Source organism: Orbicella faveolata, unplaced genomic scaffold (assembly GCF_042242905.1).
Source record: "Orbicella faveolata isolate gen_17 unplaced genomic scaffold, um_ofav_v1 contig_46, whole genome shotgun sequence".
Lineage (NCBI taxonomy): Eukaryota > Metazoa > Cnidaria > Anthozoa > Scleractinia > Merulinidae > Orbicella > Orbicella faveolata.
In genome coordinates, this window is record NW_028301576.1 from 11,210,259 (window position 1) to 11,235,000 (window position 24,742).

The 24,742-nt window shown below is 38.7% G+C and overlaps 4 protein-coding genes across 4 annotated transcripts in view; 2 read left to right on the forward strand and 2 right to left on the reverse strand.

The window, feature by feature from the left end:
* Positions 1 to 7,866: 7,866 nt before the first annotated feature.
* LOC110052559 (histamine H2 receptor-like) lies at positions 7,867 to 10,840 on the forward strand. Its single transcript, XM_020758690.2, has one exon. It carries the CDS (start codon positions 8,300 to 8,302, stop codon positions 9,356 to 9,358), a length of 1,059 nt encoding a protein of 352 aa, XP_020614349.2. The 5' UTR covers positions 7,867 to 8,299; the 3' UTR covers positions 9,359 to 10,840.
* Positions 10,841 to 15,675: 4,835 nt separating this feature from the next.
* Positions 15,676 to 19,441, reverse strand: LOC110052344 (beta-2 adrenergic receptor-like). Its single transcript, XM_020758460.2, has one exon. The coding sequence runs from the start codon at positions 18,672 to 18,674 to the stop codon at positions 17,478 to 17,480; it is 1,197 nt and encodes a 398-aa protein (XP_020614119.2). The 5' UTR covers positions 18,675 to 19,441; the 3' UTR covers positions 15,676 to 17,477.
* A 1,043-nt stretch (positions 19,442 to 20,484) lies between these two features.
* LOC110052336 (beta-2 adrenergic receptor-like) lies at positions 20,485 to 23,231 on the reverse strand. The gene has a single exon (XM_089278089.1). It carries the CDS (start codon positions 22,934 to 22,936, stop codon positions 21,899 to 21,901), a length of 1,038 nt encoding a protein of 345 aa, XP_089134215.1. The 5' UTR covers positions 22,937 to 23,231; the 3' UTR covers positions 20,485 to 21,898.
* Positions 23,232 to 23,731: 500 nt separating this feature from the next.
* Positions 23,732 to 24,742, forward strand: part of LOC110052360 (beta-2 adrenergic receptor-like) — a 27,327-nt gene continuing 26,316 nt past the window's right edge. Inside the window, exon 1 of the mRNA XM_020758477.2 lies at positions 23,732 to 24,484. The gene's annotated coding sequence lies outside the window, so the exon portion shown is untranslated. The remainder of the gene's footprint in view (positions 24,485 to 24,742) is intronic.

The following is a 24,742-nucleotide window of genomic DNA, read 5'->3' on the forward strand; positions in this document are numbered from 1 at the left end:
AAGGTGGCGGTATTCCATCCTGTTGGCAGTAAAGAATCCAAATGGGAGGTTTTACGCTTACCAATTCAACGCACTTAAAATGAAATCAAGATTTGATTACCTGCTTATTGCAAAGTTGTTGGGTCACCTTGTCCCTGTGGCTGATATCAAGATTTCTATCGCTCCTTATCACAGAGCGGTGAGGTTGGGTGTGAAAATGTCCAAAATTAGCGCAAAGAAAAACGATAGGTGGGCAACCCATTGGGTCAACAGTCGGCACTCGAAGTTGCATAAATTCCACAAAGACGGTGTCGCTGAAATTGCCCCACGACAGTCGTTGATAGCTCTCCCTTCTATTTGCTACTTCTATGATTCCAAGGTTTATCGTAAACCTAGAACTCGAAAACGAACCTCTCTTCTGGTGGTTGAGATAAATCATGGAACCTGAGAGGAGCAAATATGTTTATTTGCTACAATTGTTGATAAAAATACCCCAGAAGGCAAATTTAGTGTTGAAGAATATCGTCAGATAGGGAAGACGGTTTTAATCACTGAGCTTTGTGTTCAGTTCTTTGAGTTTCTTGCGTCAGACTAGCTTGAGTGCAAGTCGTATTGCAGCTTATTTCCACGAGAAATTGCCTATATCTCAGTGAAGAGCAGTTGTTACAGTGATCCTGAAAGACGACTCCAATCTCGATGGCACTCAAGTACTTTATCAAACCTGGGTTACAAGATTGCTCCATAGCATCAAGAATTAAAAGTCCTCCCATTTTATATTTTCGTCTAATAAAGTCAGCGTTGTAGTTGTTTTTGTGAAAAACACGTACAACTCTGACTTTATTAGACGAAACATTTACCGAGCTCCTGCAGCTGACGCTACCAACAGGAACCCAACACCTGTTACAACGGTGACTAAACCTTACATTAAGGGCACTTCTGAGACCATCTTACGTATCCTACAGCCCTACAACATTCGTGTAGCCCACAAACCGACAACTACATTTCGACACTCACTGACCAACGTGAAAGACAGGGACGAACCTAAAAACAGACAGGAAGCAGTTTACAAGATCAAATGCTCCGACTGCCAGGCTTCCTCCATTGGTGAGACTGGCAGAAACCTTAACACGAGACTGACTGAACACAACTTGAACGAGCCACGAGAAATGGTGATGCCAACAATCATATTGCTGTACATCATCAACTGACAAACCCCAACATTGACTGGGACTCTGCTTAGTGCTTAACCTCCCGAGCGGGGAGCGGAGGGGGAGGGTACTGCCATATATGGGCTATATAGGTATGTGCCGCTGTGAAGGGTATGGTTTTCAAGCAGTTTACTCTAGGATAGGGTATATAAATCAGAGCGTTTGGGTCTAGAATAGGGTATCATTTTCACAAAATTGACTAAGGAAACCAGGAATTACCACTCAAAAATGTAAAACAAAAAAAAAATCAAATCGGCAAGTTTAAATTTACGCAATTCAGCCTCTACAGTGTCGATAGATCGGGAGGTTTGCGGAGTTTACTCTAGTATAGGGTAACAAAATTCAGCTGAGCTATAGTAGCTCTGGTATAGGTTAAGGGTTGCAGGGTCCCAGCGGCACATCCCCACCCAGAAATTCCCAAACCGCTACAGTACTAACTATTTTCAACGACTGACTCTGGAAAGGTGGTACACTAACCTAGAACAAATGCCTCTTAACATATGCAAACAACTACCGGCGCCTTACAAACGACTTATCCACGACAGAAACGAAACCGACAAAAGGACCTCTAACAGACCGACTTAATTTGACTAACAATACACGGACCAAAAACCGACCAATTTGGTTAACAATAGACGGATCGAAACCCACCAATGACTGATGACAAACTTTACACGAGTCTTTATGCCAATTCCACCATAGCTAAACTGACCAATCACGTTCAACGGACCAGACTTAGAACATCATCGACTGACAAACACCATTCACTTGACTCTGAGGATGACTTCCGCTCAGGTTTCGATACGTCAGTCACCAACAACAGTTCTTTTCAGAACTACCCTCACCCGGGCGATCACACTATACGAACTACTGATACCCCTGGGCTCAAACCATTTACTATATTTAGAAAGCTTATGACACACTGTTAAGTGGCCAGTTATTTTGCAAGTCTTGTCCAGGTTTAACTTTGGCGATATCATATACCTTTGGGTCTGAATTTTCTACTGTGACGCAGATAGCTCTATTCTTAACAATAGCCGTACCACAAAACAAATGAGGCCTTTACAAGTGAACGGTTTGCTTTGTTTAAGGCTTTTTGAAGTAATACAGAAAAACCCCTATTAAACGGCCACCCACGGGGAAATGGATAACGGCCCTTTACAAGGTGCTGGGGCCCGTTTCTCGAAGGTCCCGAAACGTTTTCGCGCCCGGAAGGCCGTAGCAACATCTCAAACCTTATGATTACAGAGCAGTTTTCGTTACTTAGCTCTTATTAACCGAGCTTAGTCGGTCTGTATGGGAGAATCTTGACCGAGGTCGCGAATACAGACCGAACTCATGATCAGTGAGGTCTGTACACGCGACCTCGGTCAAGATTCTCCCATACAGACCGACTAAGCTCGGTTTATAAGATGTTTATTATATGGCGCAAACAAGAACAATTTAATTCGTTTAATGTAACGAACGGCAGTGAGCCGAATTTAATTCTGCCAAAGTTTGCTCGTCCTTTTTACTTTTCTTTTTTTTTTCATCAGGTTTTTTGGCTCTTCCATAAAAAAATATTGTTACATAAAAAATAGTCAATGATTTTGCATTTTAATTTGCAACTTTTTCACTGCAAAACATTACCGGTCTAGATGGGAAAATCTAGACCACTTTCAATATCGATTTCAGCCAATCAAATTCGTGAATTTGGTAGTTTCCATTTCTTGTGAGACAGGGCCATATAATAAATATTCTTAATATGACCAGATGTTCTCTTCATACAAGAAGTTTCAGGTGTATACACTTTTCTGTTTTTAGATACAGAAAAACTGCAAATAACTTTGCAGGCCCGAAAAGTTCGGGTCTTTCGAGAAACAGGCCCCTGGCCGCTGAATAGAGGTAAAACAATAGATGAGTCCTCATCGGGACTTTGATTTCTGGCCGCCTGATAGGAGTGGCCGTTTAAATAGGTGGCCGCTTAATAAGGGTTCGACTGTATAAAATATATCCTATTGAGCTGCAGTGAACAATATATTAATAATTTATTCGCTGGTATGCCAAAATAAAGTAGATTTTACGAATGAAAAAAATTCGCAGCGATGAAATGTTAGTAAAGTGATGTCTACATGTGAGGTCCCGTCCACACTACGCCGGAGAAATTTGGAAACGGCGTTTTCACCCTGAAAACGCATCAAATGTTTTCCGTCCACACTACGCCGGAGAAATTTGAAAACGGAGGTTTCACTCTGTAAACGCATCAAGTGTTTTCCGTCCACACTACGCCGTATAAATTTGAAAACGGAGGTTTCACTCTGAAAACGCATCAAATGTTTCTCCGTCCACACTACGCCGGAGAAATTTGAAATCGCAATAATCATAGGTCATTTTGGACTTGTGTTTGAGGTAAACTCAGACAGGGAAATCACACGATCATCGTAATGTCATCGTTTTCGAAAAACTCCATTTTCAATTTTTACGCCAAAATAACCATGGCGAGACCAAACGAGTCTAATATGCTGCCAACGCATACAACGCGTAGCGCAAACTGTGTAGTTCGGCTTGAACTTAATCTTTTCTTGGTCGTCAAAACTTTTGTCAAAACTTTTGCGTCATCAGGCATTGTCTTGATTAGTTTGTTTGGAAACGTAGTCAAATGTAGCAAGAAATCTGGAAACTCCGGCTCCATTTTAGAAACAGAAAGTTTCAGGAATGCCGGCAAACACCGCTCGGTTGACAAGTGCCCGCCAATTAAGTTTTGGCGGGAAGGTTTGGACACCTTTTAACCTCAAAAACGGGCACTCAATATTTAGCTCAGAGCTGTGCATGAATTCTATATTTAAAACGTCCTCTCAATTGGTCTGGCAAAAACATTACTTTACTTGAAGGTGACCATGACATCGTAGCCATATCCAGCCGGTGACTTGTCGGTGACTTTTAAGGCAATTAAAATGGACATCGCAAGATATCAAGACAGTGGACACAGATACTGATATGGTCACGCATCCAAGTACTTCCCCCCCCCCCCCCCCCGCCCGCGCCCGCTAAAGTGCTTAGCTTGGGTGATGAGACGAGAGCCGGCACTTTCCTTGTGGTACCATCTAAGACAAGGTTGAATTCATGAATGTTTCGAATACTGGTAGCGTTGCGTTCTGCGCTATTAATTTCTTAATAATGCCAGTAAGTTTTAACTGACTTTTCTCCTGTCTAGAGCTCAATGCTGTGGATTCGAAATTGCCACTGTTCACAGGCGATTTGTTTTTCAAATTAAGTTAACTCATAGCCATTTTGATATTTTATTAAAACAATTACCAGACTGCCAAGGTTAATATACAAACTAAGAGATGTTTATCACCGGTAGACGAAAGGTCTTTTCTCGAAATGTATTTCCCCCCCAGACATATCTAACCAAGCAAAACTTCATCACAAACTGCATATCAATTGTTTTAAATAATCCACTTTCTCAGTGAAGAGTGGAAATAACATGTGAAAAAACGCAGACCCTCTGCCCACACTATTTAAAATACTCTACCTCCGAACTAAGCACTACACCGCCTCATTACATCTCATATAAGATCAAGAGCTGGTTTAAGATCATTTTAAATAAAGTTTCAATATATCGCGCGCTCTGATTGGTGTAGCTCCTTTTAAATTCAGCTCAGTATTTCGCATTTTCATCCGCAAGCTTTGAGTTTTTTGTTTCGCAATTCCATTTGAAACGTGTACGTTTTACAGGAGTCAAGATGCCGCCGGATTCCACTGGAATTAATTCTGCCTTAATTTTGTAAATATCCTGTTTTTAGCATAAAGACCTCCAGGTATTATAAGCGTCTAAAGATTAGCATTGTTGATATTTACCTTCCATAGTGAATCTCAGTTTAGCGAACGTGCAAGTTGTATCCGACATTATGAAAATTTATTTCGGAAAAATATTATCTGCAAAAAGAGTTGAAAGCTACTGAAAAATACAAATGCAATATTGATATTTACATGTAATTTTCATTTCTGTTGAAACACTTCCCAATAAACTTGTTTTCTTTTTTCACGTATTTATTCGGAAACCTGCTTCAAATTATTTTCTATTCCTTGCCTATATTGTGCAAATTATTCTTCTAGCCTTCAAAAGCATGTGGAATATTCTGTCCTCTCGAAAATAAATCACATTTGTCAAGTAACTTCGAACTCGGAAGCAAACTGAATAATAGTATGCTTGCTACAACTAATACTTAACAATTGGCTCTTTGGTAATAGCTTCGAGGTCGACCACTGAGCAAACTAGACAAGGTCAATGCGGTGCTCCTTGATGGCACTTCGCTTCACTTGATATCTAAATACATTCAAGCGTAGTAGGCTCTCGCCCGCTTAGTTATTGTACTTAATTCCTTTAAAAGCCCAGTATAACTCCTGGGAGATCATAAACCAACCGACGACTGGTGATTTAACTGATATCAGTCGATCAATGTCATAGCACCCAAATGTCACAGTTTGTTCGTCAACTCCAATACAATTTCTGTTGACCTAGGTGAGCTCACAATCCAAAGTTAAAAAAGCCGCACTTTTGTAAAGTTTCTTGGAAGTTTGAGCTTGAGTTGGGAAACAAATGTCACGGCAAGATCGAAATCGACAAACGCTTTTTGTTCAAGTGCGACAAGTAACAGGAAAAACTACTTTGCATTATACGGACCGAGTCACAGCCTGCCGTCTCAGGAAATATTATCGACCCTTGTAAACATTACTTGAAAGCAGAAGTTTTCAGTTCAGAAATGTCAATTAATAAATAACGAGCTTGCGGAAGAGTTTTCCATTTTTCTCTCCAAATATGAAAATTTTCAGACCTGCTTGTAGTTGTTGTATCATGAATGGAATTCAGGCAAACTATTCAAACTTTTGGGTAATTCAGCGGGCTTTTTCTAGTTCTATTCGTATCAGCTACTGCTCAAAGGCTTTTAGCCCCAGTTCACTGTTAAGAAATTTAGTTTCTTATATATGTGCAAAAGTAACAAAGAATGCGAACTAATGCAAGTTTAGCAGGGAAAAATTTGGTAACTAGGAGTTTTGCGAAAATGTCGTAGGGGCTAAAAGAAGGTAAGGTATGCTGCCATACTTGTCATTCTCGAAACAAGATCAACCTCCACTGAAGTGCAGGACAGCTATGTAGCTCACAGAGTCTTGGGCAGTTTATTTTCTTTAGCATTTCGCTGAAAACCTCGGTGGCATTTAAAGGTCTGCTGTGAAAGTTATGAGCTAGCCAATCAGAGAATGCTCGGTAACTCTGTTGTTTTGTTCGTGATTGTCGGTGTCTCTGCCGCCAGAAAATAAGGAAATGGATTCGCAGTAAACTTTTCCGGGATCAAGAAAATAAAATGTTATTGGTCGTTATCTTCCGGCGGAATTGCTGCTTTGCACGTTTTGAGGGAGTTACTCGCCGTGACGTTTTGAAAACGAGCGGCGCCAAAGTGATCTACAAGCGCATGTTGAAAAAAGACTTTTGAAAATAACACCAAAGCAGCTGTGATAATTCCGAAATGGTTTAAAATTGAAGACTCCTTTTTGCTTTGAACAAAAATCTTTTTGGAGCGTAATTTTATCAGATTCGGCATTTGCTATATGGTTTCACATGAAGTATGGCTAATTAAATTAAATTTCGATTTTCACAAACGAAAAAAAAACAAACTGCTACTTTCTATCTCGATACTATTATTTTTTCATTTAAAATTATCCTTAAAATTGCTGAAAGTTGTTGATTATGGCTCATGTTATATTCCTGTGGATTTTATCGAGTCAAAGCTAATGAATCTAAATAACGTTTCCAAATTTTACAATTCAAGCTGGGAGTTATACACATGGATAATAGCCCCAGGCAATTATCTTAAAAGGTTGAGAATTTTGTCGAGACATTAAGATTGAATGTTGGAAAAATTGTGATAAAAAACATATATGTTAATTTGAAGAAGACAATTTGCAATGAAGAAGTGATAAACTTTAAAAGCTTTGTCGTTGTTGATAAACTTATCTTCGTGTTTATTTGCTGAAAATATTAATGACGGGAAGGGTCAAGCAATTCGGAAAAAACAAAACAAAACAAAAAAAAAAAACCGTAATAACAGTGGCACCTCGGAAAAAAAGCCGAGTTGTTTTTCGGCCTTTCGTCGAACATTTTTTAATTACAGCAAAGTGCGGTAGCATCATCAATAAATTATTGTTTCTGTAGTACACTGTCGGGTTGTAATACCGAGATAACGCTGTTTCTTGCAATATTAAAAATATCCGGTAAAATTGCAAAGTTAAATTAATTGGTCACAGCTCAAACGCGTTCCGCTACCTTCAAAGGGGAGGATTTAATTTCCCCGAATGTAAACAGAAAGTCCAAAGAGATAATTGATTCTCTTTAGAAGCACAGAAAACTCGCTTGCAGCGCTTTTATAAAATTCGGTTCCTATTCGCAGCTTGATACACTTTTATAACTTTAAAACATTCAGTATTCAAAATCCATTTGAGTGGAGTAAATAAAGAGATATTATCCAAAATACTTAGGTATTTGCATGCGTAATTCAAACTTTTTATTACATGTTGTATTTTCTTTTTCAAAACTTTTAGCTGATCACTAGTTTTGACAGTGAAAAAGAGAAATTCCTTTAATCCAGAGAGCCCATCTTTTAACAATGTAAAGCAGGACTTCAAACATCTGAAAAACGCGGTACGCTGACCGAAAACAGAGTAAACAACTTTTCGTGTTCCACTGAGGAAGGTGTGGGAAATTAAGTGGCTTTGGACAGCTGATTTACCGGTTTAGCGGGTAGATATAAATAGATCGCTGTTGGATTTGTCGAAAACGACTTCCTTCTCGCCTTCAGGGTAGAGTATAAAATAACCGATTTCAAAGACGGGTTTTCAAACTTGCCACCCCACAACCAGTGTCGCTGTCGCTTATGGACTTACAGATATAGTTAATTAAGTTTGAATAGAACCCTAGCCAGGTTTTCGGAGTGTCAGGGTGATAGCTGTACGTTCGACCGGCCGGTAACGACGGTCGATTATTCTCAAAAGTCGCAGGTTCTTAAAGTGCTGTTTAAAAAAGAGAGAATCTTCCAGAAAGGCCCGAAGGCAACATTTTGTGCTGAGGAGCAGACATGTCTTTCGGCAACGCAACTCTTGGGGAACTATTGCCGACCAATGACACGAGTCGTGGGAACAACTCTAGCATACAGCAACGATCCGGTTCTGTATGTACCGGAGGGTTCTATTGGCCAATCCAAGCTCCGTTGATTTTCTACTTTTTGTTTATCTTGGCTGCAAACTGCATTGTAATCATTTTGACGATTTGGAAAGAAGCTCTGAGGACAGTGAGTAACATGTTTCTATTCTCTCTGGCGATTTCCGATCTGTTGTTTGGTTTACTCGGAATTCCGCTTTTTCTGGCTTGCTCCATCAAAAGTTCTCTCTTGGAGTGTGCTCTCTCGGTTCTCCTCGCGCGATTTAACGCCATTTCTTCAGTGTTTCATCTTCTCGTTATCGCTTGTGACCGCTATACTGTTATCTTACACTCCATGAAGTACCCTTCCCTTGTAACGAAACCGCGGGCCACTGGCATTATCGTGTTTATTTGGGTCTTGGCATTAGTGTCCTCGTCTATTCAGTTCACTTGGTACAATTTGAACAACGAGCTAAAGAAATTGAAAGAAGAGACGATTCGAATTGACAGAGTTTATTTCCTTTTGATAATCATAGCTTTCTTTTTCGTGCCTCTACTGTTGATGATATACATGTACAGCCATGTCTTGGCAGTTTCTTTCCGGCACATTATTGCATTTCGACGACGCCGGAAAAATCTGGACCAACCAGTGGCTTCCATTGCTCACGATTTGCGTGGAACATTCATTCTAGTCGCCATGATGCTTATATTTATCAGCTGCTGGCTACCGTTTTTCCTTCTGATGCTTCAAGATCACGTTTCTGAACAATTTCTCGTTATTCCAGCATGGGGATTATGTGTTATTTTCTATCTTCGGTTCGTTCCTCCATTAGCAAACCCCGTTCTATGTGCGTTTTGCAAGCAGGACTACCGTCGCGCCTGGCGCACATTCACGCGCCAACTACATTGGCCGACAAGGGTGCGCTTTAATTCTCTACCCTTGGTCTCTGTAACACGTGAGAGAACTCAGACTGCGGTAACGTTTACTGAAAGATAGAACAACGACCGAACCAGCTCCGCTTCGTTAAATGCAATACCAATGGAAGCTTGTTGAAGATCCACTCTTAACAGAAATAGTAATCACACTTCAGTTCAATATGAACATGACAATACCTAACTATGATAAAACAAAGCGTGTTGTAAAAAACTTTAATTAATGACTTGACTTTTCCTGCGCTTCACCAGACATCCTGAAATGGCCTAAGAATATCAGTTTTTAAGATCCATTCTGTTACAACAGAGAAGCGACGTTATGTTAATTCGAATCTGAACAAAAGGACAGGAGACACATTATCTGCAAACAGATAACAACAACAACAACAAAACAACAACAGCAACAACGACAAAAAGAATGGAAAAAAGGAAAAAAAAAAAGAATTATTGACTCAAGAAGAATTCAATTTACCATAGTTTGGCAAGGTAATTTCGTCGTGGATATCAATAATAAGTGTATGTCTGGAGGTAAATCTATTCATTTATCTAATTTGCGTTTTTCAACAGCTTTACACTGAACGGCTGAAAGCTATGGTCAATGAAAGACCCCGAAAATGACCTAGCTTGCACCGCAACCTAAAACAACTTCGGAAATATTGTGAAAAAAGATCATTAAAAAATAGAAAAATGTCCATTGGAACATTTAGGGCGACATTTTAGACAAAATTTTGGCGCCGTCACGAGCGCACGCCCTTCCAAAGAATTGATTCAACCAACCCAGGAGGGACTGCGACTAAGAACTAACAATGTTTAACAGTAGCACCTGGGACTAGCAACTTTTATCTTTAAACTTACAACCGAAAACTGGCAGGTGTTAGCCCGGCCACTGCACGAAAGGATAAAAAAAAAATGCGTTGGTGTGAAAAAAAAACAAAAAACAAAAAACAAAAAAAAACTGAACCTGAAGGCAGCTGATAAGTTTTCAAGTTGCACTCATATAGGACCTTATTTGGCCAGGATAGACGTAAATAGATAATGTGTGGAAATCATGGGGATTTCTGATAATAGATACGAAAACTATTGATGTAGATACTTTGAGAGGCTGGTAATGAAATGATATGCGTTTTAATGTTCTTGAATAAGATAAGATAAGATAAGATGAGATAAGATGAGATAAGATAAGATAAAGTAAGATAAAGATAAGAACTTTATTAACGTGTCGAAGTCGCTAGCATACAATGCATACTAATTGGGGACACCTAACTACGATTACTTATTGAATATTGCGTTGGACGTCAGTTCTCTTTCAGACAGCTTTTTGCTTCGAACGCTAATTTTGAAGTATTTATCGCTTGTCTAATGAATATCTTGGGAAGACGCAGAGTTGAGCGACAACTGTGACTACGACTGAAAATAAATATTCGCATAGACTTAAACTCTAAGTCGGTAGCAGCTTATCTTATGAGGTTCTAAGGTGCAAATGATAAATGAAAGCTTCACTAAACTACATACTAAACGAAATAAATGTATACCATATTCAATCAAACCTCCAGCTCCAAAATTTATTCGTATACACTGACAGTACATGGTTAATGTTGGCTTACATAATTATGTATTCATAGCTGTTTTCTTTTCTGAAGCGAGCTTCATGAACCACGACAACGTCGATAACGAAAAAAGCATTACATGTTTAATAGAGATGCTCTCTTCAGATATATGTATAGTAAGCGTTTAACTCCAAAGGCAGAGGTGAAAAATCTATCGTTGTGGGTTTTTGCTCAATATAGATCGTCCAATATAGATCGTTTGCAACTGACGTGATGGCCGCCATGTTGGGTCATCATTAGCAAAAAATTCTAATGAGCTTTATTGTTTCAGTCGTATGATATGTCCACCAGGTTCTTTGTCATTTGAATATCTCAGGAATGGTTGCAAACCACCTATAGGCCTTGTTGTCAAGTTGATTCCTCCGAAGTGATTTTTACCAATGTTATCCAGCGCGTTGCCTAGGTGTTTTCTCGGACGATCACGATGCGGGCAACGCCGCCTTGGTGATAGTGATATTCGCGTCACAAGACCAGCTCTTTCTAGACCCTTCTGGGACTGCGGAAGGTGGGAGTGATCTTAAAAAAAAAAAAATCACGTAAGAGAGACTTAAACTTGTAAATAAGGGCTTAAAGGACCCTACTCAGCCTTCGCCATTTTCGGTGCCATCGAAATTATTTAATTATTTTGGTCGGTGAAACGAGATCTCATTGCTTTACTGTAAGTTGTGTTCCTGAAAGTATGTCATAATTATCTTTAGTACTAGTTCCACAATGATTTCTTTCGTTTCGAAATGCTCCGAATAAAATATAATAGCCAAACTCTCGCATGTAAACAAAAACAACCCGCTGTGGCTGACCAGGGCCCTTTAACTCTCTTACACTCCATCCAAAAATAGTCAAGGCACTAAGACATTTATGATCAATAACGTGACAGACAAACAAAAACTGACATAAATTTGTGACTTACCTTTAAATAGCTAATAAGCCGCCTACACTGCAGGACCTTCCCTTCAATGCTATGTCCACGATGGCAGGAAACCTTTATGATAATAAAAAATACTATCTGCAAAACTTAACGTACTGGTATTTTAAGCCTTCGTTTGAGGAAGCGTTGCCTCGATTGAGCAAAAATTCAGGTAAGAACAGGGCCCATTTCGTCCCCTCTGTCGTACAGACTGGAGCTGCATCTGCCGGTATTCCGAGGACCTTGGCGCTTCCTTTTCCTCTCTCTTTTCTTCCACCGTCTTTAATTGCTTCCTTCAGCAAAATAGCAGCTGATATTTTACAAGGGACATATGACGCTGATTTACAAACAAGGCCGAAAATAGCCTGAAACGTCAGTCATCTCCCGCCCTCAGCTTAATCCCCGCGGGAGAGACGCCTGAAGTTTGAGGTTATAATTCCTTCCGGTGACGTCACTTACTGTTTCTAACATGTAGAGTAATTCCTGATTGGTTTTCAGTTTGTGCAGGATATATAAAAGTTCTCATTGGCTGAATAAAGTAAAGGCTGTCATATTACTTGTGGGTGTTATAAATCTTTTAGTATTACTGCTCTGCTGTAGATGCTCTTAAATATTATTATTTCTCTCCCCTTTTCCTGACCTGTTTCCTCAGGTTAACATTATCAGTGAAAGATAAAAGTAACGAAGACTTCTCTAAGCCGAATGATTTGCTATTTAGCTAAACAAAATAGTATTAAAAAATAAGTGCTGTTCCACAGTTCCATTGTGTATTTCCAGTAGTTGTAGGTGTAATAACTTCAGTCCTAATTAGCTTTCAGTGCGTTCTTTCAAATATTTTTCCTTCGCTTTTACTGAACGGATTTCCTAGAACAATACGTCATATGACAGCTGAAAGCAATAACATTTCTATAAATGGAACGAGAAACGACTCTGTGTTTCATTGTGGGAGGAAAGAATTGAAAAATTCGCATCGCGTTCTTGGACTGTTGAGAATAAACAGCTCACTCTGCTTCAGCCGGTTTCCAGCAATTCAAGGTTTGAAGTTTAAAATGACATGATTTTTATGGCAGTTTCTTTATGTCATCTTGTATTAGTAATCAATAGCAACACTATATGTTAATGGAGGAAGACTTTAGTAATACGCCGTGTTGCTGCGTCGATAGCTGGCATTAATGAAAAAATGCAGATGTCTGTTCAATCAATCAATCAAACAATCAATCAATTTCGGCGAGGACCTAAGAACTCGTTCAAAATACGAACGTGTATAAATGAGAACTATAGTAATTACAGGTAATAATATTATTCTATTCTAGCTAATAATGTTATTCCATTTTAAAACAACTTAATAGATATATAAAAATTAGCAATAAACGCATAACACATAATTTGCTAAGCCCTACAAAAAAGAAAAAAAGGTAAAAAGCTATAAGATAGCTAAAAACGTGACACAGAAGCTATAAGGCAAGCTCTAAAAGGCTTCAATCTTGCAATTTTCTTATGATGTCATCTTCATCATTTGAAAGACGTACCTGAGAGGGCACACTGTTCCATAACTTAGTTAATAACGAAGAGAAAGAGTTCCTTTAAATTTTAAGATTAAAATTAGGTAATTCCAACGTCGAGCCGTCTCCTCTTAGTCCGTACGATGTATGCCTATATTTATAAAGGTTTGCAAAATACAAATTTATTAAAAATTGTCATTAATTAGAGCATGACATAACTGGACAGAACAATTAGGAACTTTAAGATATGGTACGGCTAGGCTGTGGTACGGCGGCAAATAGTGAAGATGACTTCTGGTGACGTCATGACGCGCGTTCCGGTACGGGTTTCCCTCCGTAGCCTGGTTGCACGTAATCTTCATTTACGTGAGTATAAGCCGTCTGTTTCTTTCGCATTTTAACGCTTTTTTCACTGTTTAAACAGCCTAGTTCGAAGATATAGTACTCAATCATAGAAATCCGTTCGAAAATAATTGTTTCTTTTTCTTTGTAATTTGTGCAGAAAATTGAAATTCAGGCCTGAACGGGGGAGATAGCTTGATGGCTCAGTTGGTAGAGCACTGCACCGGTATCGCAAAAGTCATGGGTTTGAATCCCGTTCAGGCCTTAATTTTTTTCAGGCTTGAATTTCACAATTACTTAAGTTGTGTGATTCCACTGCCTACCCTCCCGTGCCCTCATTGCCCTCGCAAATTCTATGCAAGGATTGGCCTGCTGAGCCACCTCCGAGGCCATCAAAGAAGACGAGACCGTACTGTTAGAAGAAATTGATGCTCAGAAACGAGCCAACGCTGCCGCCGCCGCCGCCGCCAACGACGACGACGATAGCTAGCGGCATGGATCGCAGGTGCATGCGTCCTACGACGAAAACCGACGTCGCGCAATATAGCGGCAAACTCCAGCTAATCGGTCGACCGAGGCATGCAGGCATGGTTTCCAGTGTACATATTTGATATTGGACATCCACGTTATAGTCAACTGACACCAGTCAAATATAGGTATCCGCTAACCAGTATCACTTAACCATATCGCGTGCTCAGGCTTAGAGCTCTTAGAGGTCACCTGCTTTTTTAAAGTTAACCGCTGACTAGGAACTGGTTTTTCGATTGGACTGCAGGCTCAAGCCAGGTTAATTTATTTATTTAGGCTTTGCTAAATCTATATATATTATCAATTGCAGTATCAAGTGCAATACGAAGTGCTGTGTGAACTACACCATGAATTGTAGTGTCGACTGGATTCTAAATCTCAGGAAACTGCAGTATGAAATGTAGTATGTACTAAAGTAGGTATTGCTATCAAGACAAAGATCAAACCTTTCAAATCCAGACTTATTCGGGTGTTATTGTATGGTTGTGAAACCTGAAGAAAAACCCAAACGGACGAGAAAAAGGTGGACTTGTTCTTACTTTACAGCCCTTGTCGGATAAAGCCTGATTAAGCTTTGTAGCTTTTCGGTGGCTTTTTTCTGTTTATATTGTTTACCCTGCAGTCTTGAGTTTGCAATATCACAATACCCAAAGCATAACCAGTGAAAAAAATTTTTACACAAGAACAATTAATACTTCGGTTAACTTTTAATCCCGGGTTAGTGTTAACCGGCTTTCGGACAACGCGGCCCTGAGTAGAGGCAGCATCGGTTGCCAGAAGACGGGTTGGCCTAGAGGCAGAGAGCCTAGAGGGCCAATACTCTACAAGGAGAACCGGCAAATGATGATGTATTGCTGCCCTGTCTGAAGCATGGTATCAAGGGCATTATGAAGTTCAGTATCTACTGGAGTATTACGTACTGTATCAGTGTCGACTGCAGTATCAGCACAGTCTGAACTGCACTTTCACTGAAGTGCAGTATCTGAACGTTTAATAAAAACTTTGTCAAAAAGACTTAACGACAAACATCATTATTGTTTGCCGTTTTGTGGATCAATTCATTTGAATAGCCCATGACTCAATAAAATTACATTAATCTGTATAAAGATTTTACTTTTAACAGGCTACAATGAAAAAAAGGATCTAAAGAAATAAAAATAACTGTCCAAGTCGCACGTTTATATTTTAATTCCAAACGGCAAGTGCATTGTCAAACAGTCACGTGATTAGCGTTAAGTCACAATTTACACCTTCCAAAGTGTGCGCATGAGAACAAAAGCCACCGTTACGAAAAATATCGAAAGGGAGGCCACAGTCTAAAGATTTAAATTAAACGATATGACAAAAGCCCTAAAATACGCTTTTGGATTGAGTCAAATCGAGGATGAAAACCACTTATTTTCTACTGTTTCAAATACTCGTATCTCTAACCAGCTATTCAAATCCATCAAAACCAAAAAAATAATAAAAAATCATCTAGTAAGCAGTTGATAATCTCTTCCACTGGAATATTTTTTATTTGATCATACTTTAGCACAGATTTACATGACGAATCAGCATCATCTCAGAATTGTGTGACATCTATGGTTTTATTTTCCTTTATTGGTGCCTTCATTGATTAGTGTTTGTTGCTACTAGGCTACTCTCTCTGGAACCTAAGCGTTGAAAAATTGGCAGAGTATACTCCTTTGACGCGAGATCTCTATACATATTTATAATATGTAATGTCAAATTAGTGCATTTTTATTGGTTCTTATTTCTGATCAATTACTGGACAGATGCATAGGTGACGTCTTTATTACGTTACGACGTTTCTTTATTACATAAAACAAATAGATTCCACGTTTCTGTATGTCTGTCCAGTAACTGATCACAGAAGACGTCAAAATGTGGTAAGAAAATTATCGACACACTCGCTATCGCCCCGTGTGTCGCTTTTTGTTCTAATACCACATTTTGAAGTCATCCGTGATCAGCTACTGAACAGACGCACGGCAGCATACAATCTATTTAATTTGTTGAATACTTTCTCAGTGGAGAAATTGTCGTAATGCAGAATCTTGATGTGAATGTTTCGGTGAGACCGAAAGGCCCACGCCGAGCGGAACACTTGCATGCTTGAGACCAGAAAGATCATCCCACGCTTCTCTAATGAAGAGTCTAGTGGAAGTTTGCTTGGCAATGGTGTTTCACAGCTGGCATCAGTTAAGCGTAATTGTTGCACAACACCTTTCGTCTTAGTGTCTCTTTGCTCCCTGCTTCCTTTTTCCTTCGCACAAATTTCTTTGAAGAAATGTCGTTAAATATGCAGCCCACCAAATTGCTTTTGGCGACGCGGCGTCTTCCTTGAGTCAAAAAAATAATCGCAATGCGAACACTTTAGCATTTTTAATTCCAGCTCGAAATTTTGGGATTTCATTAGCACTTTAATTGTTTCAATGTGCCACCAAATTAAGAAAGTTTTCAACTCGGTATAGAAAAAAATAAATAAATAAATAAAATAAAATAAAATAAATTAAAATAAGCAGAGTTGTATTTGTTTCTAAGACCTACAGCGATAATTATAATTGATACTCTGTTTGTTGACTTGTCCGTATTTTTTGCCCTGCAAGAAGACCAAGAGATTCTCCCACACTCGGTAAAACGTCTTGAGCAGGTTATAAGAATTGTACTTGACTGTTTTGCCAGACGCTGAGATTAAAAAGTACCATTTTGTTAGAGCAAGGCCTCAGCACAAATTAAATAAATAATATGAAACAAAAATAAGCAAACAGTAGAACCAGTTGAAAGTTGTGTAAGGATAAGAATTGCCCTCTCAGGGTTTTCTTGCTAGAGATTGCGCAAATTAAAATTGCTCAAGGAAGGACTTGATTCAAATGAGAATATTTTGGGCCTTACTATTCACAGACCCCAGGCGGGATGAAGAGAGGATTCCTGCCTTATTTTGCGCTAGAATAATGGTCGAACCTAGGAACCCTCGTTGAAAGAGATAGGCTTACTGTGACCTGTTTGGCAAGTCAGTCTTACAACATATTGAGGTTAAAGCGCCACATCCAGGAAAAAGATAGCCCTCACAGTTAGTTGCCTTAAAATCCGTTTCGTCGTGTTTCAAGTCCGACTGAAAAAATAGGGATACAAAGAACATGTTTTAGCCGCAGTCTTGCATAAGACCATTCTTTACGCGAGCATACAGAATGTGATTTTTTGCCAGTTCCGGAGGTATTCCAAAGAATGGCTGTATTGCGGCTTGTTTTAGTAAGGTGGTTGAATGAGAACTTTAACTCCTTCGAAGAAAGTGATTCAAGTGGAGGGAATGTTCAGACTTATTTGTTTCTGGTGTACACTGAAATTGGCCGACACATTCTTTTTTCGTTGGAGTACAACTCGCTTTAACGCCCGACGGAAATCTTTCTTAGCTAATGTGCACAGGATCGGGTTTAAAATCGGTGGAGTAAAACCAAGAAATAATAGCAAACGCTGAGCCCAAAGTGGCATTGGAGACTGTTCTGAAGTGTTCATGTAGTCATCAATCATCGCCACGAAGTAGGGCAACCAACAACCGGCGAAAATCACTATTGTGATCAACAAAACACTTCGTCCGCGCCACTCATGAAGTAACGATCGAGAAGGTTGCTGAAGATTCTTGCTGGCTTGACGATCAGTTTTGTTACTTTTACAAGAAATTTGAAAAATACGTCCATAAATATAACACATTAACAACAAAGGTACTGCAAAAAACAAGACAATACAAGCTATGCTATACTTTCTGTTTAAGTCTTCTGTTATTTCCTCATATTCGCTGAAAGCAATCTCATAAAATAAGTACCAAGACAATTGAATAACAGAAGATAATAAAGAAAATAGCCAAACAACAATAGTGGCGACGATTGCTCGCTGTTTGGTTACGAGAGAGTGGTATTGCATACCGTGAACTATAAAAATGTAACGATCACAGTTGATGAACAGAACATGGCAAACTGAAGAGATGGCGGTGAACCGAATAAAAATGGCCGAAGACACACAGACGTTAATTAGGTCCCTCACCAAGCAAATGACAAGAAGAGGAATTCCCACCAGACCTGACATGAGATCTGAAAGCGCCAGTGAAGCAAGAAACATGTTGGTGATTGTTCTCAGTGATTCCTTTTTGTGGATCAAGAAGATTACGAGGCCATTAACTACAATAATCAGCAGGCACATGAAGGACAAAGTTACTATCAACGGCACGGGAAGGAACTCTGTTTGGTCAGGATCTGTTTTGCTGCTTGAATTATTTTCTCGGTAACTTGAATTTGACAAAATGGATGATGAGTTAAACAGGCGAGGCATGTTGAATCTTCGCACAGTTTCTTCTGATTCCACAATATTATGTCCTTGTTTAAACGAAAGGTGGATAATTGTAAGGTGTAATCGAACCCAGTACAACAATAACATTGACGGACGTAAGCGAAAACAAGTGAGAGCGTCTGAGCAAAGAAGCAAATTAACATTTCTCATAAAAAGCTTTACGCCTTCGAGGTGTTGGGAGATATTGAAAAAAAATCAAGAGAGGCTTCATCAACTTTAATTGGCATTCTGCTGTGAAAATGCTTTCTGTCCCATGATTGAAGCGATGTTTTTTTTTTTTTTTTCATTCCGTATAGAAAAAATGTTTGTAATTTTTATTTGACTTTAAATTTTGTTTCTCTAACTAATATGTTTTAAAATAACAACAACTGTATGAAAAATGAAAATTAAAAACTGAAAACGCCGGAAACTGTTTTATTTCAAAACAATAAATCAGTCTTGCGTGAAAATTAATAAAAAATATTGCTACAAATATCGAACAAGCTGCTATTTTGGAGAACATTGAAGCGAGCGAAATTGACGGATGACCGTTGATAATTATAACGAAAATCTAACCTGAATTATTCATTGTTTATTCAAGATACAAAAACAACTTAACAAAATATATCCGGCTTAGAGAATAACATATGTTAACAAGATTTTTTCATAAAACAGTTCCTTATGAAACAGGACTGTGCAAATTGAAAGTAAGTAAACAAAAAAAAAAATGACTTGAAATTTTGTAAGCGAGGAGTTCAGCTTTCTCTGACAAGCAAGCTGTTCAGAGAAAATGGGCTCCGATATATAAGTTTGCTTGATGGCTATTCTTTCTTTTGACTTCTGAACATTCACTTCGTTAGATGCAGCCATTTTCCATTTATAGAACACCAGGCTTCATTTGGGGAAATTAACAAAAAGAAAAAAAACCTTTTTCCTCGAATTCATACTTGTGCAGAATAAAACGTTAAAAACATCGTGTTGTCTTATTGTGCATGCTTTTCATAACCAGATGATTAGTATGACATTGTCTAGGTTAGTGGGTACGTTAGATACCATCACCCACATTCATATATCCTTTTAAATCGCATATAATGAGTGACAAGCTGAGTTTATGTTTGTGGAAATGGAACGGTGTTTGTGAAGATGAACTATATGAGCCGGCTTTTGACAGAGAATAATGACTGCGTGATGCTCATTCGAAAAATCTATCAGGGAATTCCTAGATCAGCTTCAGTAAGACATTTTAATTTGAAGGCGACGTACTTTTCTACAGTAGAAATACCGTTAGGAATATATCTTTTAAACTTAAAACAAATTTACTAAAGGCAGACAAACTTTTGGAGATGAGATGTAACGAACGAATAGTCGTAAATACTACTGGCTATTTAAAGTGAAGCTTGAAAGATTGTTAAACGTTCTTTACTCCTGGGAAAGGTTTCCCGGACACTGATCTAAACACTCAAATCAGGGTCAATCTTTAAGAGTGCCCCGATACCTGCGGGATAACGGTGTAGAATATTATTTCAAGATCAAAGTATCATTTACCGGCAAAGATCTCTATTGACATCATTGCCTTTATTGTTGTCGCAAAATGCATACGTAATAAAGGGAAATCAAAGAGATCGGCGCATATTGGGATGGCCAAATTGGCAAGGGCAGTAGAAAGGACGGACTACGTGAAGCCGGCTGGGCGTAGGTTCAACTGGAATATCTTGCAGCCTGTAGCTTGATTGACCATTTGTACACTTTCTCAAAGACGAAGAATACCTTGCACTAGTGCCTGCGAAAAACGCATATTGATATTTATATAGGTGTAAAGTCTTCATCGGCAGGCTTAATAAACAGTTGAGAGAATCTGTGTTGTTGTGGCATGTTGTACGATTTCGCCCCCGTTTAAATTCTAAGGACGTAGTCAGCTAGGATTTTTTACATTCACTTATTCTAGGCTTAATTTTGAAAAAGAAAAAAATAGTCACTGTAGTGTGATCTTTCTAGTATTCTTTTTAATTAGGAATATTGACTACATGCATGATATCTTTCAAATATAAACTTAATATTTCGAACAAAATCAATTTCCGCCATGAGATAAACCTGTCCCAGAGGGCAGCTTACACTTACCAGCAGTTGCAAGACCCCACAAAAACCCCTTTACATGTTTCCAGACGCCTAGACTTCTGTAGTGTATTTCAGCCTCACTTGTTACTCTGTTGCACCTAACTATAACCAAATGCATGTATGAAACGTTCCCTTTTTAATTCAGACAGAAAGGAAAGCACTTTAGCTGTTTGTTATTTTTCAAGTCCGCAATTATGGTTGAAGGAATTGTTTCACAGAAATCTTGACGATTCCTTTTCAGCCACTCTCTATTTCACAAACACAAAAGTTCAATGGCCAACTTTTCAATCGGTGTTATGCCACCGTACTGTTTCTGCAAGAATTGAATACGTAGAGAACATAGAGTCGAGTATAAATACGTTGAATAATTGCGAGGAATATTATTAAACTTTGTACTCAGTACTACTGTAGCTATTCATATTTATGATTCCTTGATATAATTGATATTTATTGTTGTACAGGCTGCTATGAGGTATCTGGCGACTGTACTTTCGCTGGAAATGTTTACGTTTTTGAAAATCAGCCTCTTTGTTTTGTTCCCACGTTTTTGTAGAGGCTTCCTACGCCTTTCCAAAAATATCACGTAAAACCACGTAAATTTCTTTCCGTAGATTCTTAAAAACATTTCTAAATATCACGCATTTTTTTTCTAAATATCTCGAAAAACCTTTTAAATATTTCTTATTTTTGTTTTAAACTGAAATAAACCGATTTTGAAAAAATTAGGCTCAAGATTTTCAACCGTTTCTTGCAGTTGTAGGAGTTAAGGTAGAAGATTCAGGCACTTCGATGTTACCATGCCATGGAGCATCCGCCATTTTGGAAAATTGTTACTTTAGCGCGTAATAATATAGAGAACATTTTTTGAGTTGAAATCGCTGAACTGGATCGTTTCTGGCATAGAATTGAGTATTGTTTTTAAGAAAATAGCGAGGAAAAAACAGGGTTAAGCTACGAAGATTTCTAAGCATCCCAACATTTTCTAGATATTTTGGAAACTTCTAAATATACCCCAAAATGTTTAAAAATTGAGTAAATGTAGTCAGGAGATGACATAATCGATGAAAGTGCCGTTTTTTGTCACTGACTTGTACATTTTAGCAAAATAAAATAAAAAATATATATACAAGTCAGTGACAAAAAACGGCACTTTTATCGATTATGCCAAAAAATATCCGTATTTGTGGAAAGGCCTAATTCTTTCTTTGAACACGCTTGATAAATAACCAGGTGATAAATCAATAATTTTCAATTAAAGGAAGTTTATAATAAATTTTTTCTCATATTACAGGAACTTTTAGACATATTCGTTCGTGGTGTACCTCAAAATTGGCGAACGAATTCTTCCTTTTCCACTGGAATACTATTTGCTTTAACGCACGACGGAAATCTATCTTAGCTAATGTGCACAGGATCGGATTTAATACAGAAGGAAGAAAGCCAAGAAAAATTAGCAAACGTTGCGCCCAAAGTGACATGGAAGACTGCTCTGAAGTGTTCATGTGGTCATCGAGCATCGCCACGAAAAATGGCAACCAGCAGCAAGAGAAGATAACCATTGTGATCAACAAAACACTGCGTCCTCGCCATTCATGACGTAACGATCGAGAAGGCCGCTGAAAAGTGTTGCTAAGTCCACGATCTCTTTCGATACGTTTAAAAGAAATGTAAAAAATACTTCCATAAATGTAACACATTGTTATTAAAGGAACAGTAAAGAATAACACGATGCAAGCAAGACTGTACCTCTTGTTGTGATCTTCTGTTACATCTTCATATTCAGTAAGGGCAATGCCATGAAAAATGTACCAAGACAACTGAACAAGGGAAGATGCCAGAGAAAGCAGCCACACAAAAATAACGGCAGCGATCGCTCGCCGTTTGGTTGCAACAGAATGGTACTTCATGTAGTGAACTATAAAAATATAACGATCACAGGCGACGAGCAGAACATGGCAGACTGAAGAGATGGCGGTGAATCGAATGAAAATGGCCGAAGACACGCAAACTTTCATGACATCTTTCACCGAGCAGATGACAAGAAGAGGAATTCCCACCAGACCTGCCATGAGATCTGAAAGCGCCAGTGAAGCAAGAAACATGTTGGTGATTGTTCTCAGCGATTTCTTTTTGTGGATCAAGAAGATTACGAGGCCATTAACTGCAACAATCAGCAGGCACACGAAGGACAAAGTTACGACCAACGACACAGGAAGGAACTCTGTTTGTTCAAGATCTGCTTTACTGCTTGAATTATTTCCTCGCTGACTTGTGTTGGAACGACAGGATGATGTATCAAGTAACTGGCGCATTTTCATAGTTTTCTGGATTTTCCAAGGTATTTTTCCCTGTTTTTGCAAGAAGCGGATGTTCAATACAGCTGATCAAACGATAGTGGCCACGGCAAGAAGTCAAATTACCATTTGTCATAAAACGGTCCGCCATTAGCAGGTGGTAGAATATATTCAAAAATGCAAGAGCGTTTTGATTAAATTAAATGACATCCTGCTTTGGACATATGTTCTGCTTGACGATGCACGATCGGTGTTTTTCATGACGTGGTAATGATGTTTTGCAGTTTCCTTGAGTGGACCCGATTTGCTTGTGCAACCAATGTTAAGGAGGAACAATTCTATGAAAACAATATAATATTGGACGCGGAGATTTGTTTTTTCTTTATCAAAACCCGCACTGAAAGACTGTTACGCAAAACATTATTAAAACGATTACTTTCAGAGGATATTAGATGCAAATGTCAACCTAACGCGAACAAACAAACTGTTAACTTCTAAGTAAATCGTATTTATGTGCATTAAAAGAAAAGAAGAAAATAAAAAACAAAAAACAAAAACCGCCAGTAAAATATGCGCTCCTCAAGTTTCCTCGCTACATTATGTTTTACGTTACTGAACTCGGCACCATTAAAAGAAAAAGTTTATTTAGAGGAAGTCGACTTTTCTTCTCGAGAAAGTTTCATGTGATGTAAACAATGAAAGTTGTTATTTATAATTAACATGTCCGTGTCAATAAAAAGACCTTTCAGAACATTGGCATCGTTTATTTGTTGTATTTTCCCGTTGAGAACACAGCCAAAAAAAACACTACTTTGAAAGAAATTTTTTTTTTTTGCAAATAGCCCCATTAAATTTGCTATTGTTTTCTCTTTTAGCCGTTATCTGGGAAAGTGTTGAGCAATTTTAAAATAAAAAAAAAGATTGACATCTTGTGTAGTTGCGCTACTTCGTACGCGAGATTAAATTTCCGGTAAGTTAGCAAATGTTTTCCCTTCGCTGATGATGGTTTGAAAAAGCTGCACGCACATCTTGAATGACTTAAATTCATTGATCTTAGAGCTGAAAATAGGGTTGAAGATTTTGCAAAGCAGCTAAATCAATTTAAAGGCGCGGGTTAGTGCAATCATAAACCACTATCGTCAAACGAGGAGTCTTCCTCTACACCGCCTTTTCAAGCGTGGCGCCGAAAGAACTTACATCAGCCTTCGTTTTGTATTACTGCGCCTTTCAATAACATGCGGACTCTAAAATTGAAAGCTCAACCGACAAATGCGGTTTTCGCTACCGTCAATCAAGTGTTCGGCGGCTCTTCCCAGCTTCCGACTACTGCCGAACGCAATGGAATCAAATCGTTGAGCACGGTTCAGACAACGAAAAAGTGCTCGGCAGTAGTCGGAAGTTGGGAGGAGCAGCCGAAAATTTGATTGACGGTAGCGAAAAACGCATTTGTCGGTCGAGCTTTGAATTATAGAGTCCGCATGCTATTGAAAGGCGCAGTACTGATGAGTTTTGTGTGTCGTGGACATTTTCCCTGTTTTGTCGTGAGCTCAGCTTTCGCATTTCGTTTTATGGGTAAGTCTATTTTCACTGTGTTTCATATTTATGATTTATTTCATTTATTGACCTTTTCATAATCATGGGTAATGTATGAAAACCGTAAGAACTGAGTACTTTACATGCTACTGATGTCGGAGGGTAGAGGTTGCTTTCCATATAATCGCTTGAAAAGGTTTCGTGATCGTTGAAGATCGTATGGAAACAACTCCTCGGCGATCGACCAATTGTTGCGACAACGACCGCTGAGTTAGACCTCAGTTCCATTCCAGTGAT